This window comes from Silene latifolia, chromosome 7, assembly GCF_048544455.1.
Source record: "Silene latifolia isolate original U9 population chromosome 7, ASM4854445v1, whole genome shotgun sequence".
Taxonomy (NCBI): Eukaryota; Viridiplantae; Streptophyta; class Magnoliopsida; order Caryophyllales; family Caryophyllaceae; genus Silene; species Silene latifolia.
The window spans coordinates 113,723,745-113,737,962 of record NC_133532.1 but is presented as its reverse complement, the minus strand read 5'-3'; the positions used below and the strand labels follow the sequence as shown (position 1 = coordinate 113,737,962).

The following is a 14,218-nucleotide window of genomic DNA, read 5'->3' as shown; positions in this document are numbered from 1 at the left end:
TAAAAGAGTCTAGCCCAACAAAAGGATTTATTTATAAAACTGAAAATAGAAAAACGTAAAACTGCAAAATACTCCATTGTCTTTCCAATCAAAGCCTTTGCTCCAACTACAACTCCACCGCCTGTGCAGCCCGCATCTTCACCAACGGCAACTACTCCACCGCCTCTCCATGCCACCTCGATCTCCGTCCCGCTGCTGAATCCTTTCCTCCACTTTTGCAATACAACGAATCCGCGATTCAGGCTCCGATCCTTCCACCAACAAGTTACACAAAAAGAAGAACATCGACCGGCAACTGGTTTTAGGTCTAATCTTATACTTTTTAGTTTTAAAAATGTAAAATCGTTATTATAACAAACGGAGATTTTAAATTGAGAACCTTGCATGTTGAGTTAGAAACATGGGTTTTAATACTCTTTATGTGATTCAACTGCTCCATGAATTTTGTTTAATATGAGTTCTAATTTCAAAACTCACAAATTTATTTTGAATATTCAAGGTTTGAAGTTGAAAAGTTTGAGGTTTAACTTCAAAGGTTTCATTTAAAAATTGGGCTTAATAACTCGGAATTTCAACTTCAAAACTAACTTTGAATTTTTCATTTCTTACCATTTTCAATTTTATCATTATAAATAAGGAGCTGTGCTTTTACTTATGCAAACAAAGTAGGATTTTAGTTTAATAACAAGTATTTTTAATATGACAACTCCATGTTTTAGGACTTGTGTTTTTTTTTTTTTATGAAGTATGAATCCGATGTCGACTGATATTTTAATTTGATAACTTACGGAATTAAGTTAAAAACTCAAGGCTTTGAGATGAAAATTTGTGTTTTGGATGGACCGACTCCTAGCGGTGTAAGATCGATGCTTGTAAGTGAGCTAGATGGCAGGGTTATTATCGTCGGTGGATTATAAAGGCATCGGTCTCGTGCATTAGGGGTGTTAGTGTAAGGAATTGTCGGTTGGTGAAGATACCAGTTACGAGTATCACTTACCAGTTGGTTTTTTACTTTTTTAATTTCTTTTTGCTTTTAATTATTTAAATTTTTTGGGCTATTGGTTAATGGGCTGGTCTCATGGTATGAGACCGCCTTATCTAACAATTTGTGTTGATAATTTGGTATTACTCCTTATCTTAGAAGTAGTAATGGGTCGGGGTTACGTAAATATTTTGTTGGTTAATCTACTAAATATATACGGAGTCTCTAAAAAGACGGCCCTTTTTCGTCTTAAATTTAAGACGAGAAAATGTGTCCCACGTATGATAAAACGTGACTACTTTTTGATAAAAAGTTATCGGAACACTAACACTAAATGTAACATTTTGTCGTTAAATAACCACTTTTATTACAAAATGCAAACTTTTTCCCGTCTCAAACTAACGACGAAAATGGCCCGCCTTAAGTGAGAATGTTAATGAATTTCTAATGTTAATTTGATATCTTGATATCTGATAATGATAAACCATATATTTAATAAGATGGTGATCATCTTAACGTTTCAAATTGTTAGAATAAATTTTGTTGATTACATAAATATAACTAAACCTGACAAATGGGTTGAGCGGATCATGGTCATACGAGACGACTTATAATACGGGTCGGGTAAGGGTCAAAATACAGGTCAAAAAAAAGTTCTAAACTTCTTCTTTTACCATTTTTAAATCAAAAAAAATAAAAGCATATTATATATTAATATTTTAATCATATCTAACGCTCACATTAATCATATTGAAACAATCATATAAGGAAATTTATTTTAATAGTTATTTTATTAATAAAGATTATAAAAATTATATAATTTTTTAACTATTACTCCTATTAATATCCAAACACACAACTTCTCTTTAACACATTTGCCAATACACAAATTTTAACGTAATATATTTAATTTATATTATGAAAAACTATGAAAGTTTGATATTCTTATTGTAATTACAGCAGGCGAAACAAACAAGATCATAATGACTATATTTCCTTTTATTTACCTTTATTTTGGCACAAAGACTAAGAAGACCATTTGCGAGGGCCTTGTAATTGAGTGACGGGTGATGGGTTATGTGAATAATTAAATTACTCTTAAAAGATATTTTTAATATAGAATGCATGGCAAACAAAAATGAGAGCATACGACACTTTATACATTTTTTAAACTAGATAAAATATATTTAAACATCTAGAAAATGGATAAAAAAATACATTTCAAATACCTCAAGGCCGGTGACCGTGTTCGAGTTCGAGATATATGGTAAGATGAGATGCTTAAGTTCGAAAGAATATAGGAAGAATAAAAATGTATAAGAGTATTGTATAAATATTAGTTATATATTATTTTTATAAAACATTGATCAAAAAAAAAAAAAAAAAAACCAGTAAGTAGATGATACCTTTGATGTACTACCACCAAGTGTAGTTTCTAAGCATTATAATAAAGTTTTTTAGTTTTGTTTTTGTTTTCAAAATTATGAGCTTTTACTATAAAGTTTATGAGTTCATTAACTTAAATATCAAGCTCAACAAATTATAATATGTAACTCAAAAGCATTACATATAAACTCTGAGTTTTAACGGCAAAAAATTAAAATGAAACTTATACACTTTGAAATCTCATAAAATACATATAAGCTCAATAATAAATGAGGTATGAGGCATCCGATGTATGTTCCTATTTCTCTAAAAAAAAAACTAAAAGTTAAATTAGATCCTAATAGTATATGCTTAATTGTCCAATTTATTATTTATTCAAAATTGAGAATTTTTTTGTTCATAAATCAGAAGCATAGTTAATATATTACGTTAATATTAACATTATCTTACAACCAAGAATATAAAGCAGACCCGTGCAATTTGCACGGGTTTAAAATTAGTAATCAATACTATATATTAATTCCAGAAACCAAGGGACTTCAATGTAATTAAAGAAATTTATACAAATTAATTATACTATATAGTTTTAAATCGATAGCACCGTGTGATGGACCTGATAAAGGGATCTCAATGTAAATATTATATAGTTTTGATTAAAAGTATAATATAAAGATGCCTTGATGAAGAATATTTATGGAAATTACATTAAATTAAAGTAACTAAATTTAGAAAACACAAGATTATAGTGATTTTCCTTAAAATTAACATGCCCGCTTATGGAATTAATTGGTATCATCATAGAATTATACATTAAATTAAATGTAGTAAAAGTAATAGTAATGACAACGAGATTAATAAAATTAACGGTATTAATGTGGGAGTAATGACAGTTATAATAATGATAGTGGGAGTAGTGAAAGTAACTACGAATGTAGTGAAAGTAACAGTGGTAACAATGAGAAAAAGTATGAACAATTAAGTAACCAATCGACTGAAGGAAATATTTTATTTATTAAATATAGGCCGGATAAAATTAACGGGGGAATTTAACTGGAAAAATAGAGGAATTAGTAAAAGAAACAATATTAACCACGGGAGTAGTGAACGTAATGATATTAAGAAAGAATGTCGTGAAAGTAATAATATTAATAGCGGGGTAGTGAATGTCTCATAATTTGAAAATAAATTTTACATTTCATCATAATTACAAGATATGCCGTAGAAAAATATATTACAAATAGTAAACGTGTGAGTTAGACAACTCCAACATAGTTTATTTCATTGAAAATAAAATATAACGTTAAATAGAAGTAGCCCGGGCGAAGCCGGGCACCAAACCTAGTTAACATAAATACCAACACCTGCAAATACAGAAGCAACCCCACCATTATATACACTTTTAATAATAGTAGGTAATCGTCTCATATAGCACAACCCCCTTAACAACGTGCTCCATCTTGTCCCCCCCAACCCAAACAACATCCACACATCACCATGGTACTTCACTCTTAACAACATACCACATCAATACTGCGATAATACCCCTCCCTTAGCAACGTACATATCACAATTCGTCTGAGAGTACAATCCCCTTAACAACGTACCTTTGACATCAACTCTTCCCATCACAATTCCACATTCATAAGCATTTACTATAATTATAAGCAACGCATCATAAATAAGCTCAACAATAATCAAAACATCACGCATTAACCATTGTGCCGATTGACCTTCCATTGCCTGTCGATCGACTACGTAAGTTAATCTTGCAATGCCATAACTCGATTTCAGCTACTATATTAGCTTTCGCCTTTTAATTAGTTTTTCAGTTTTCAGCTAATGACCAAATAAAGCCTTAATCTAACGCTTGAACATAAGAGATTTGATTACTAAATTCGTGGATTACTTTCGATCCAAGTTGGTTAAAACTAACATTTTGTAAGGCGGCTAAGAAAAAGAAGTAAGTTGTTAATAAAAAATGAACAGGAACAAGGAAGCAGCGAGCTAGAGACTTTCCTAGCAAATTTTAAATGACTTTGATCCTAGACTTACCTAATCCAACGAATATATAAACTCCCCAAATTCCCTCCACATTTTATTCATTCGAATTCTAATCTTCATACAACAAATTATTACTTTCTTTGTCATTGTAAATTTCGTAAGAGTGAACTACAATGGCGGGTAAAGGAGAAGGTCCAGCAATCGGAATTGATCTTGGTACAAAGTACTGTTGTGTCGCAGTTTGGCAGCATGATCATGTCGAGATTATTTCCGATTTTGGTAAAAGAACAACTCCGTCTTATGTTGCTTTTACTGATACTCAGAGGTTCATTGGTGATGCTGCTATGGACCGGGTTGAAAAAGACCCTATCAACACCATTTTCGGTTAGTCTATATACTCTTCTATTTACGTGTTTTGTATTTAATTATTCCAATAGATGTGCTCTGAGGGAACGTGTTAGACTTACGAGAAAAAGGCTTATACATCGGATGCATTACTGTAGAAAGGCTTATACATCGGATGCATTACTGTAGACTTACTTAAAACTAAACTTTTTCAATTAATAAATAATAATATGGAGTATTTTAACATGTTAGAAAAACCCGTTATTCTTACTTCTTTTTAGTGAAAGATAAGTTCATTATATTAATAAGAAATCTTACGGTAATTGCTAAAGACCTCAAAATCAATAACAAATTCTTATAAATGGAACAAAATAAAATATTTCTAAAACATAATCTGTTAACAGCGTTTAATTCACAAGGCAACAAGTGGTATCAGTATTCAAATTTGTTATGCGACAACTTACTCTGACAGATGTGAAGAGGGTGATCGGCAGGAGGTTCAGCGACCCCTCGGTCCAAGATGACATGAAGCACTGGCCATTCAAGGTTATCCAGGGTCCAGGTGACAGACCAATTATTGTCGCCAACTACAAAGGCGAGGACAAGCAATTTGCTGCCGAGGAGATTTCCTCCATGCTCCTCACTAAGATGAAGGAGGTTGCCGAGGCTTTTCTGGGGTCAACTGTAAAGAATGCTGTTGTCAGCGTCCCTGCCTATTTCAGTGATTCTCAGCGTCAGGCCACGATGGATGCTGGAGTCATTGCAGGCTTGAATGTTATATGTATCATCAATGAGCCTACTGCTGCTGCCATGGCTTATGGTCTTGACAAGATTAAAACTAGCACTGGCGAGAAGAATGTGTTGGTTTTCGATCTTGGTGGTGGGACATTAGATGTTACGTTGTTTACAATTGATTATGGTATTTTTGAGGTGAAAGCTACTGCTGGAGACACACACCTTGGTGGTGTGGATTTCGATAATAGAATGGTAAATCACTTCGTAGAAGAGTTTAAGACGAAAAATAAGAAAGAGATTAGTGGAAATCCAAGGGCTTTGGCAAAATTGAGGACGGCCTGTGAGAAGGCAAAGAAAACTCTTTCATCCGCTGCTCAGACTACCATTGCGGTTGAATCTCTCTATCAGGGTATTGATTTCTATACCCCTATCACTCGTGCCGATTTTGAGAAAATGAACATGGATTTGTTCGATAAGTGTATGAAGGCTGTTAGGAATTGTTTGAAAGACGCCAAGATGGACAAGAGCACTGTCCATGATGTTGTTCTCGTTGGCGGGTCCACAAGGATTCCGAAAGTTCAGCAGCTTTTGCAAGACTTTTTCAATGGCAAGGAGCTATGCAAGAACATCAATCCCGATGAGGCCGTTGCTTGTGGAGCAGCTATTCAGGCCGCCTTTTTGAGTGGCGATAGTAGCGAGAAGCTCGAAGATTTATTGCTTCTTAATGTCAATCCTCTGTCCCTTGTTTCAAAGACAGGCGATGGTGTCGTGACAGAATTGATCAAGAGAAACACGACAATTCCTACAAGGAAGGACCATGTGTTCTCCACTTGCTCCGATAACCAGTCTAGTGTGTTAATTCAGGTGTACCAAGGAGAGAAATTCCAAATCCGTGATAACATCTTGCTGGGCAAATTCGAGCTCCTGGACATCCCTCTGGCTGCCAGAGGTGTTCCCCAGATCACAGTGCGATTTGATATTAATGCCAATGGCATCCTCGACGTTTCTGTTAAGGACAACACTATGGGGCAAAAGAACAAGTTAACCAACGACAAGGGTAGACTTTCTAAGGAAGAGGTTGAGAAGATGGTTGAAGAAGCTAAGAAATACAAGTCCGAGGACGATGAACATAAGAAGAAGGGTGAAGCCAAGAACGCCTTGGAGAACTATGCTTATAACATGAAGAACACGGTTAGGGGTGAAAAGATCAGAGACAAGCTTTCTGAAGTAGACAAGAAGAAGATCAATGATGCCATTAATGAGACCATCTCATGGCTTGATGATAACCAGCTTGCTGAAGCTGATGAGTACGAGGATAAGATGAAGGAACTCGCGAGCATTTGCAACACCATTATTAGGAAGAAGAAGGATGAGGCCAAAACTGCGCTGAAGGAGTACGCTTTAAATATTGGGAACATGGTGAATGATAAGAAGAAGAAGATCGACATTGCCATTGGCCAGACCATGATATGGCTTGAGGATAACAAGCTTGCCGAGATTGAGGAGTTTGATGACAAGAGGACGGAGCTCAAGAAAATTTGCAACCAGATTATAATGGAGAATATGAAAAATTAATTAAAGGGAAATGGATTGCATAACAATTGCACTCCTTCACTTGTATGATCAAGTGGTAGGTAATTTAATTAAAGGGAAATGGGAGTCTTTGTGTTGTGTTTAAGCTCTTTGATTATCCTAGTTAGTTAACAAGGATTTCAGATTTGTATCAGTATCACAAAATTAAGTAGACCCTTCAATTCATTTTGATTGTCTCTTCGCTTTAAATAATGTTATAAATGGGGAGGGGTTGTGAGACGTTATAATTTGTCACAGTCACAAGCAAGTTTGGCCGGGAGAGGAATCATAGGGGAATTTAATTTATTAAATCTTTGTAATGAGTTCGAAGTAAAAAGAGTGAAAATAGACTATTAGGGCACTGTAAACAGCTTAAAAGCATTGCATTTCTGTCACACAAAGTAGTTTAAGCTAGAGGCACAAAATTAACACACGGACTGAACTAGCGCCCTTGTCACACGGGAATCAAGAGGCCGTCTCTATGACGGAATGATTCCTTGAAACATTGCAATGCAAGAATCATCGAGAGGCAGTAAAGGACTCAGAGAAAAGAAAATCTGAGTACTTCAAGGACCGTTTGCTGCCGGAAGTGAGGTCTCTATATTTGAGGGCATGAAGACGTTAAAACCATCAGCAGCAGTCGATATGATCATCCCAGGAATCTGGACATGCCAATGAAGCTCCTTTATGTCCTTTTGGCCCTGATTTAAGAAACATCGAGGTTAGTGAAAGCCAATCTGCTGGGAAAATTCATAGAAAACAAGGTTTGATAGGCAATAACTTGGTAGGTACAACATCAACAGGCGTGGTCGGCTAACATGAAAAGTCGTATGAAATTGTCATCATTGTTATATAAGACAACACCAATGTTACTTTTTTGTGTTCTGGGAGATGTAAAATGGTAATTTAAATGTTGACGGGTTTGAATCCCATATCATGGGTACCAGTACCACCATTAGATGACTTAATTAGCTAGTATGAGACGGTGGGGAGAAAAACTTAAAGCACCTGATGAACAAACAACAGCTGAGGAGGCAAGTCTGTTGGAGCGTTGACTTTGTCTTCAATTTCAGCTTTAAACTCTGCCTCCTCTTCCTCATCTCTTTCTAGAGACAGGTCCCATATCCTGGACATAAAACCAAGAAAATTTGTTAAGTCTGTACTCCTGGAGTAATTTTAAGTCAGATTATCAACGGGTTCTTACGTGAGCTGATTATCAGCAGAAGAGACTGAGAGGGTTGAGGCCTCATGTGGGCTCCATTCGATGGAGGTGATGGGGTGTTTGTGGTATGTGAAATGAGCCACCACGGCATCTCCGTCCTGCCAAAGAGTTGTAAATTGAATCGTTAAAACTTAATCCAACAAAAACTAGACCATGCAGTTTGCAAAAATCCAAAATACTAAAATTGCGCTCATTTGACCTCTCCTTTTCCCTTCGAAAGACCGCCAACAAGCTATGTTAGTCCAAGAATTTTGGACCTCAAGAACCTATGTCAGCGACACCGACACATGGACGTGGAAATGACACAGGGATAGTTTTAATTAACCAATACTAGGACAAGAGCTCGTTGCCGAATCCGAGTAACAATGCCTCCGACAAAGGATCACTAAAGCTGCATTTCAACAATGCCTCCGACGTAAGTAACCCGACAACATTATTTCAACCTGCATTTAGTATTTACAATGCCTTCGACAAAGGATCACTAAAGCTGGAGATTTTTAAGTGCTACTGTTAAGCTCAAGCACGCAATTCAAACCAAATGATCAACAGAAACGGTTAATCATATTTCGGAGTTCCTTTAAAAATAAAATGCTTCGCATAATCAAGAGCAGTTTAATGTACCCTATTATGTAAGTTAAGTACTTCATTTTGGTCTGTCCCAGCCAATAGTTTACGCTTTCTTTTCAGCCATGTTTTGTGTGGTTGAAAATGAGGAGTAAACTATAGGTGGATACAGAGGGAGTTCAATCTGAAAAAACCCACATTCACACATTTGAAAAATAAGCAAATGTATACCTTGATCATTCTGAGATCACGGATTGAGAATGACCCATCATCACTTCCAGATGCCAACATACAGCTAGCTAACCTGATGACAAAAGTATGTTAAAGTTAGGGAGTCATGTGCAGGTGCAAATGAACACAACCACGCCCATTTAGAAGGTTGGTTAACCTGTTCCATGAGAGTACATTTACATCTGCATCGTGAGCTTTGAATGATGCTGCGGCAGACTTCCCTAGACGAGTGTCCCATATAGCAATTTTCTTATCCACGGAAGCAGACGCAAATACATTTGCCTCTGTAGGGCTCCACTGTCAGCAAATCAGACATAAGTGTCAAAATAACAGTTCTACTGATAAAAAAAACTAGATCGCAGGTATGTACTTCCTGACACTAGTTGTCCACTTGTCCATAGTACATTATTACATATAAATTTTGTATGATACCACTTCACTTAGAAAATATAGTGACCACTACTACAAATTTAATAGGAGTAACTTGTATTATTGTATACTACCAACAGTTACCCACATATCTAGTAAATTAACATACCGGTAGTGATTATTTTAACGACTTCTGCACTTTGTTTAGATACATAAAGAGAAGGGGAGGAAACAGCATTGCAGGGGGGAATTGAGGCTTCAGGCCTGGTTTAATCCCTGCATAACTGTCCTATGTAGGAGTTATTTTAAATAGGCTTATAGGAGGGAAAATGGACCTTCAATCTTCTCTAATCTACAAACGGCTAGTGAGTAGTGACCCTTTATTTTCTAAGCAAAATGAATGCATGCTAATTGCTAATTTATGGTAAACCACTAGACCATCTTACAAGAGATTTACCGTTATTTTATAGAATCTTATTTAGAGAAATAGTTTTACCTGAAGATCTTCCACACTTGCAGCATGACCAACAAAAGGCTTCTTATCAACATTCCATTTGGTTCCAGATTCAGGTTCCCAAAGATAAATAGAATTTTGGCAGTCACCTAATACATCATCAGAACACAGTATATTTCACACCATTCAACAAGAAACTGTTAACGGGTCTACTAACCTACTATTTACGTTTAATCTTACCAGACACAAGTCTTCCTGGAACAAGGGGACTCCAATCTATAGCATAGCCTTCATCTTTATGTTTGAAAATGCTTAATGGGGCCTGCTTAAATATGGTAGGTTCCTTAGCACCAGCAGTAGTTTCCGACTCTGCCAAGAAATTGAGATGTTTACTGAAGTCCCAAATCTGCAAAAAGGTGCTTAACTCTTAACATACAGACTGAAATCAAGAATGCATCAGTATGTACATATGCCATAGTATATATGTTGGTTATCAAGGCGTAAACTTTAAAAATACCTGCACAAAGCCAGTATCTCCCCAAGTCGCACAAATATGGGGGCTTTGAGGCATCGAACGTGTTCGGTTGATACATCCTTGATGAGCCACCTTCCGTGACTGCACATATACAAGGCACATCAAAGATAAAACTTGTCATGAGTAATTCTTCAACAATACTCTAACAACAAGAGATTACTTCGCTGGAAGAATATTGTATATATATGTAACTTGCCTGCAATACAGGACCTCCTGTGCCACGCTCTTCTTCGTCACTATCTTCATCACTATCATCATCATCACTGTCCATGTCAGAGCCTTCAGCTGATTTTTTAGGTACTAAATCACGCCTCTTTCCAGAAATGTTAGATAGCTTAAATATTTCAATGGAATTATCAGTTACTTTCTCCGCCTGCAAAGCAAGATATGAAAATCAAAATCCAAGGATCATAGTATTGTGCAAATTTGCAAATGATAATTGACTGAAATTTTTAAGGTAGCAAAAAGATAGTGAAGTAGCAAGGATTACACACAAAATTAATGCTGAGAGATATAGTGATGTAGTTGAAACTCAATGACATTTAACTAAATAAGAAAGATAAAAGTTACAATATTCACAGTGCCTCTAGTTCCCTATAACTTGTTCAGGCACAGTATCTTATCCCATGGAAAAATCTATATATTGCACAATAACATTTCAGAGATAGCACTTCTCGCGAAAAAAATATATATCTTTTCCATTTTGTCTCTGAAACTACCATTTTATAATGAAGAAAAACATTCAGCCGATAATAAATAAAGCAAGATAGTTGAGAAGAACATATAAATAGAGTGTGGGTAGAAGAAAAATAAATAACATCCAAATGTTGAAAATCTTTTAAAAAAAGCTAAACATAGATTTTAAAGGGATATATGAAAAGAAAATCAAGAGACACAAGTGATACAAAAAATTGGGAAGGTAACGGGCATCATATTTCCTTCAACGCTAAGTGGACCCTATATCACTTCGATTCAACATTATTCTCGTTTTCTTAGGAGTTCTCCTATACCCAAAACTCTTATCACTAAACAAGACATGTGACTATACTAAGACTGTGATAAATATATATAGAAATGTGTTAATGCCACTGAAGACCGTGAGTTTGATCACCATTCTCTCACATGGATTTCAATTTCTCTTCCTATGTGTAGAGACTACATTGTGCGTGTGAGAGGGCAGTACACACGGTGACGACTTGTCACTGTCCGACCAAGAGACGCTCATCGGTAATAGAAATAGATAACATAAATAATAATAAATTCAGAACAGGTGTGGAAGCCAACCTGTGTTCCGCTGACAACATAAATAGTATGAGGAAACTCTGTCCGGATTAACCCAAGAGAATCACGAACGATATCAAAACTGCACAATTAATCACAAAGTTAACTTAAGAAGTTTTCAGCATCTTTCACCAAGTATAAAAGTCACATAACTTGAGTCTTCACTGGTCGAACACACAACACTATGAAGTGAATTCAACGCCAAAACAAAAAGTACATTACAGAACATAAATATTGTAATCGAGGCCTGTGATGATGAGACGCGAAGCAAAGGTGTGCACCTAAACCACACGATGTACACCATAATATAAACAAATACTTTCTTGAAATAAAATTGTGCAACAGTTCTCTTTTTGAATTTTAATTATGAAGAACGTGTGAAGACGTAGAAGATAGGGGTTATGGGGTAAAGAGAAGGTGTATTGTGTATAATAGAAAAATTAGAAGAAAAAATTATTAAAATGCATAGCTGCCTCACTTCGCTTCACAACATTTACTCTTTAGAATGTCAACCCCTAAGACGCTTCGCCTAGTGCCAGATGCACACTTTATAAACTATGCTCTAGTATCTCAAAGAATTCCGCCAATTGCAAAATAAGGAAGGCACATGTGTATGCAACTTTAGAGTTTAGACATGAGCATAAAACATGCAAAACTTTCAAGTCTTCTAATTGAAACGTACCGAAATATAGCTCTTCTAATTACTGAATTGTTGTCCCATATCTAATTTTCAATCCAAATTCTAAAAGCTATAACAAATAACCATTCCTTGCGCTACCCAAACGTAAAAGCAAGGAAAACATGTGGAGCAAAACTCTCTTCGTTTACAGCTTGATAAGTATAAGTATAGTTTGTCATCGTCACTTCATATTAATGGGGCATTAAAAAAATACCAAGCCAGTCATTTGAGCTCTCCAAACCATACAAATCTTCCCAGTTTACGTGTGACAAATTGACAATATTACATTGTAATCGACATCTCAACTCCAATCATAACACTAGAATTAATCAGAAAGTTCAATATCCATTCATTCAACCACCCCCAATGTAATACCAAAATTCAAGCTTTACTAATCCACGATACTGAAAAGATTCAAATAACAATGCTCTTAGCACTGCCAACAAATTTGAGCTTAAAAGGAGCAGGAGAGGAAAAAGAGGTAGCATATAGGAGTAGGGTATCTCAATTTCAATTAAAAAAACGCATCGTTTCAGAAAATATACAGTTACCATTCACAGTGGCGGAACTAAGGGGGCTAACAGGGACGGTAGCACCTTAGGGAATGATAAATTTGACAGTTTTAGTTATTAATAGCCAAATTACTAGTTCACCCAAAACTATAAATCCTTGTTCCGCCACAAACCATTTAACAACCGAAATGCAACCCAAAGACACAACCTTTATAACCCGAAACGATTCCAATAACACAACCCACATGAATACCATCAAAATTAACCCTAAAGTAAAAAATAAATAAATAAATAACCTCAAGCAAGGCCAGCCTTCCTGAAAGGCATGAAGAGAATTATAAGCAGAAGTGTCACAGTGAAGCTCTTCACCATCTTCCATGCCATCCACACCAGGCTGCCATACTCTAGCCGGCGCCGAAACGCCTGTTGTTATTGCTGCTGCTGTTGCTGAAGATGATGCTTCACCATTGTTGGAACTCTGCAAAACCCAGAAAATATACATCAATATGATTAAATTAAGCAAAATGAAATTGGGTTTATGAATTAAAAAAAAAAAAAAAAAAAATCAAAAGGGGAGAAAGATGACCCTGTTGCTGTTGTTTTTTCTGCGAGCTTTTTGACGGTTTTTAATGCTTCTAACCATTGTTGGTGAATTTGGGGATTTGATTGATTAAGGAAGTGTGAGAATTAACAGTGACTGCTGTGGAGAAGAAAGGAGGAAGGAAGGATGAATGAGGCAAAGGGTTGCAAATTTCGGCCAAATTTGGGATTTTATGAGGTTTTTGGGTGGGTTTAATTTTCCATCTGATGGGTTTGGTGGGGTTTAGGGTTTATACCATGCATGGCTTGATTGGCGTTGTACGGGTTTAGTCTTGACACAAAATCGCACCTTAGACGGACACTATCCGTTTAAAGTTGTCGACGGGTCAAATATGTCACCACTTTTATAATAAGACAAATAACAAATGGGATGGTGGAGTGTTTTATCATGAAAGTGGTGACATATTTGACCCGTTTACATCTTTAGACGGAAACTAATTGCTTGACTTGAAGAGCTCAACTTTAGAAAAATCGTAGTCCGGTACTAATTTTTGGTGTAGACCATTTCGGATTTGAGTCGGGTAGTAGGACCACTAGGACGGTAAAACTCACTCATGAGTTTTATCACTGCTTCATTCTCAGTGCTCGAACACGAGGCCTCTGCTTAAGCTAGAATAATCTATTACCAGTTTGATCTAAGTGCTCACAAAGAGAGTTTTAGTAACTCGGTGTTATGGTGTGTTGTGAGTTGTGATTGAACCTACATGGTCTATCTTCTAGCTAGACTTTAAAAGCCTAAATCTACGGATA

The 14,218-nt window shown here is 36.0% G+C and overlaps 2 protein-coding genes across 2 annotated transcripts; one reads left to right on the top strand and one right to left on the bottom strand.

Moving 5' to 3' along the window:
* Positions 1 to 4,514: 4,514 nt before the first annotated feature.
* Positions 4,515 to 7,069, top strand: LOC141591250 (heat shock cognate 70 kDa protein 2-like). Its single transcript, XM_074411602.1, has 2 exons — positions 4,515 to 4,753; positions 5,187 to 7,069. Exons 1-2 carry the CDS (start codon positions 4,543 to 4,545, stop codon positions 7,022 to 7,024), a joined length of 2,049 nt encoding a protein of 682 aa, XP_074267703.1. The 5' UTR covers positions 4,515 to 4,542; the 3' UTR covers positions 7,025 to 7,069.
* Positions 7,070 to 7,310: 241 nt separating this feature from the next.
* On the bottom strand, positions 7,311 to 13,683 carry LOC141592577 (protein HEAT STRESS TOLERANT DWD 1). The gene is made up of 12 exons (XM_074413313.1): positions 13,455 to 13,683; positions 13,165 to 13,346; positions 11,681 to 11,759; positions 10,593 to 10,769; positions 10,379 to 10,477; positions 10,102 to 10,267; positions 9,904 to 10,010; positions 9,196 to 9,335; positions 9,039 to 9,111; positions 8,226 to 8,341; positions 8,030 to 8,147; positions 7,311 to 7,722 (listed from the first exon to the last, which is right to left on the bottom strand). The coding sequence occupies exons 1-12, from the start codon at positions 13,509 to 13,511 to the stop codon at positions 7,588 to 7,590; spliced, it is 1,449 nt and encodes a 482-aa protein (XP_074269414.1). The 5' UTR covers positions 13,512 to 13,683; the 3' UTR covers positions 7,311 to 7,587.
* Between the last annotated feature and the right edge of the window lie 535 nt (positions 13,684 to 14,218).

What these genes read in the sequence shown, in the direction of transcription:
- LOC141591250 (XM_074411602.1), top strand. Translation starts at nt 4,543, where the DNA reads ATGGCGGGTAAAGGAGAAGGTCCAGCAATCGGAATTGATCTTGGTACA. An exon ending in CCCTATCAACACCATTTTCG is followed by an intron (nt 4,754 to 5,186) that starts GTTAGTCTATAT and finishes TTACTCTGACAG; the next exon opens with ATGTGAAGAGGGTGATCGGC.
- LOC141592577 (XM_074413313.1), bottom strand. Translation starts at nt 13,511, where the DNA reads ATGGTTAGAAGCATTAAAAACCGTCAAAAAGCTCGCAGAAAAAACAAC. An exon ending in CAGGAGGTCCTGTATTGCAG is followed by an intron (nt 10,478 to 10,592) that starts GCAAGTTACATA and finishes GTATATGTGCAG; the next exon opens with TCACGGAAGGTGGCTCATCA. An exon ending in AGCTGTTGTTTGTTCATCAG is followed by an intron (nt 7,723 to 8,029) that starts GTGCTTTAAGTT and finishes TTCTTAAATCAG; the next exon opens with GGCCAAAAGGACATAAAGGA.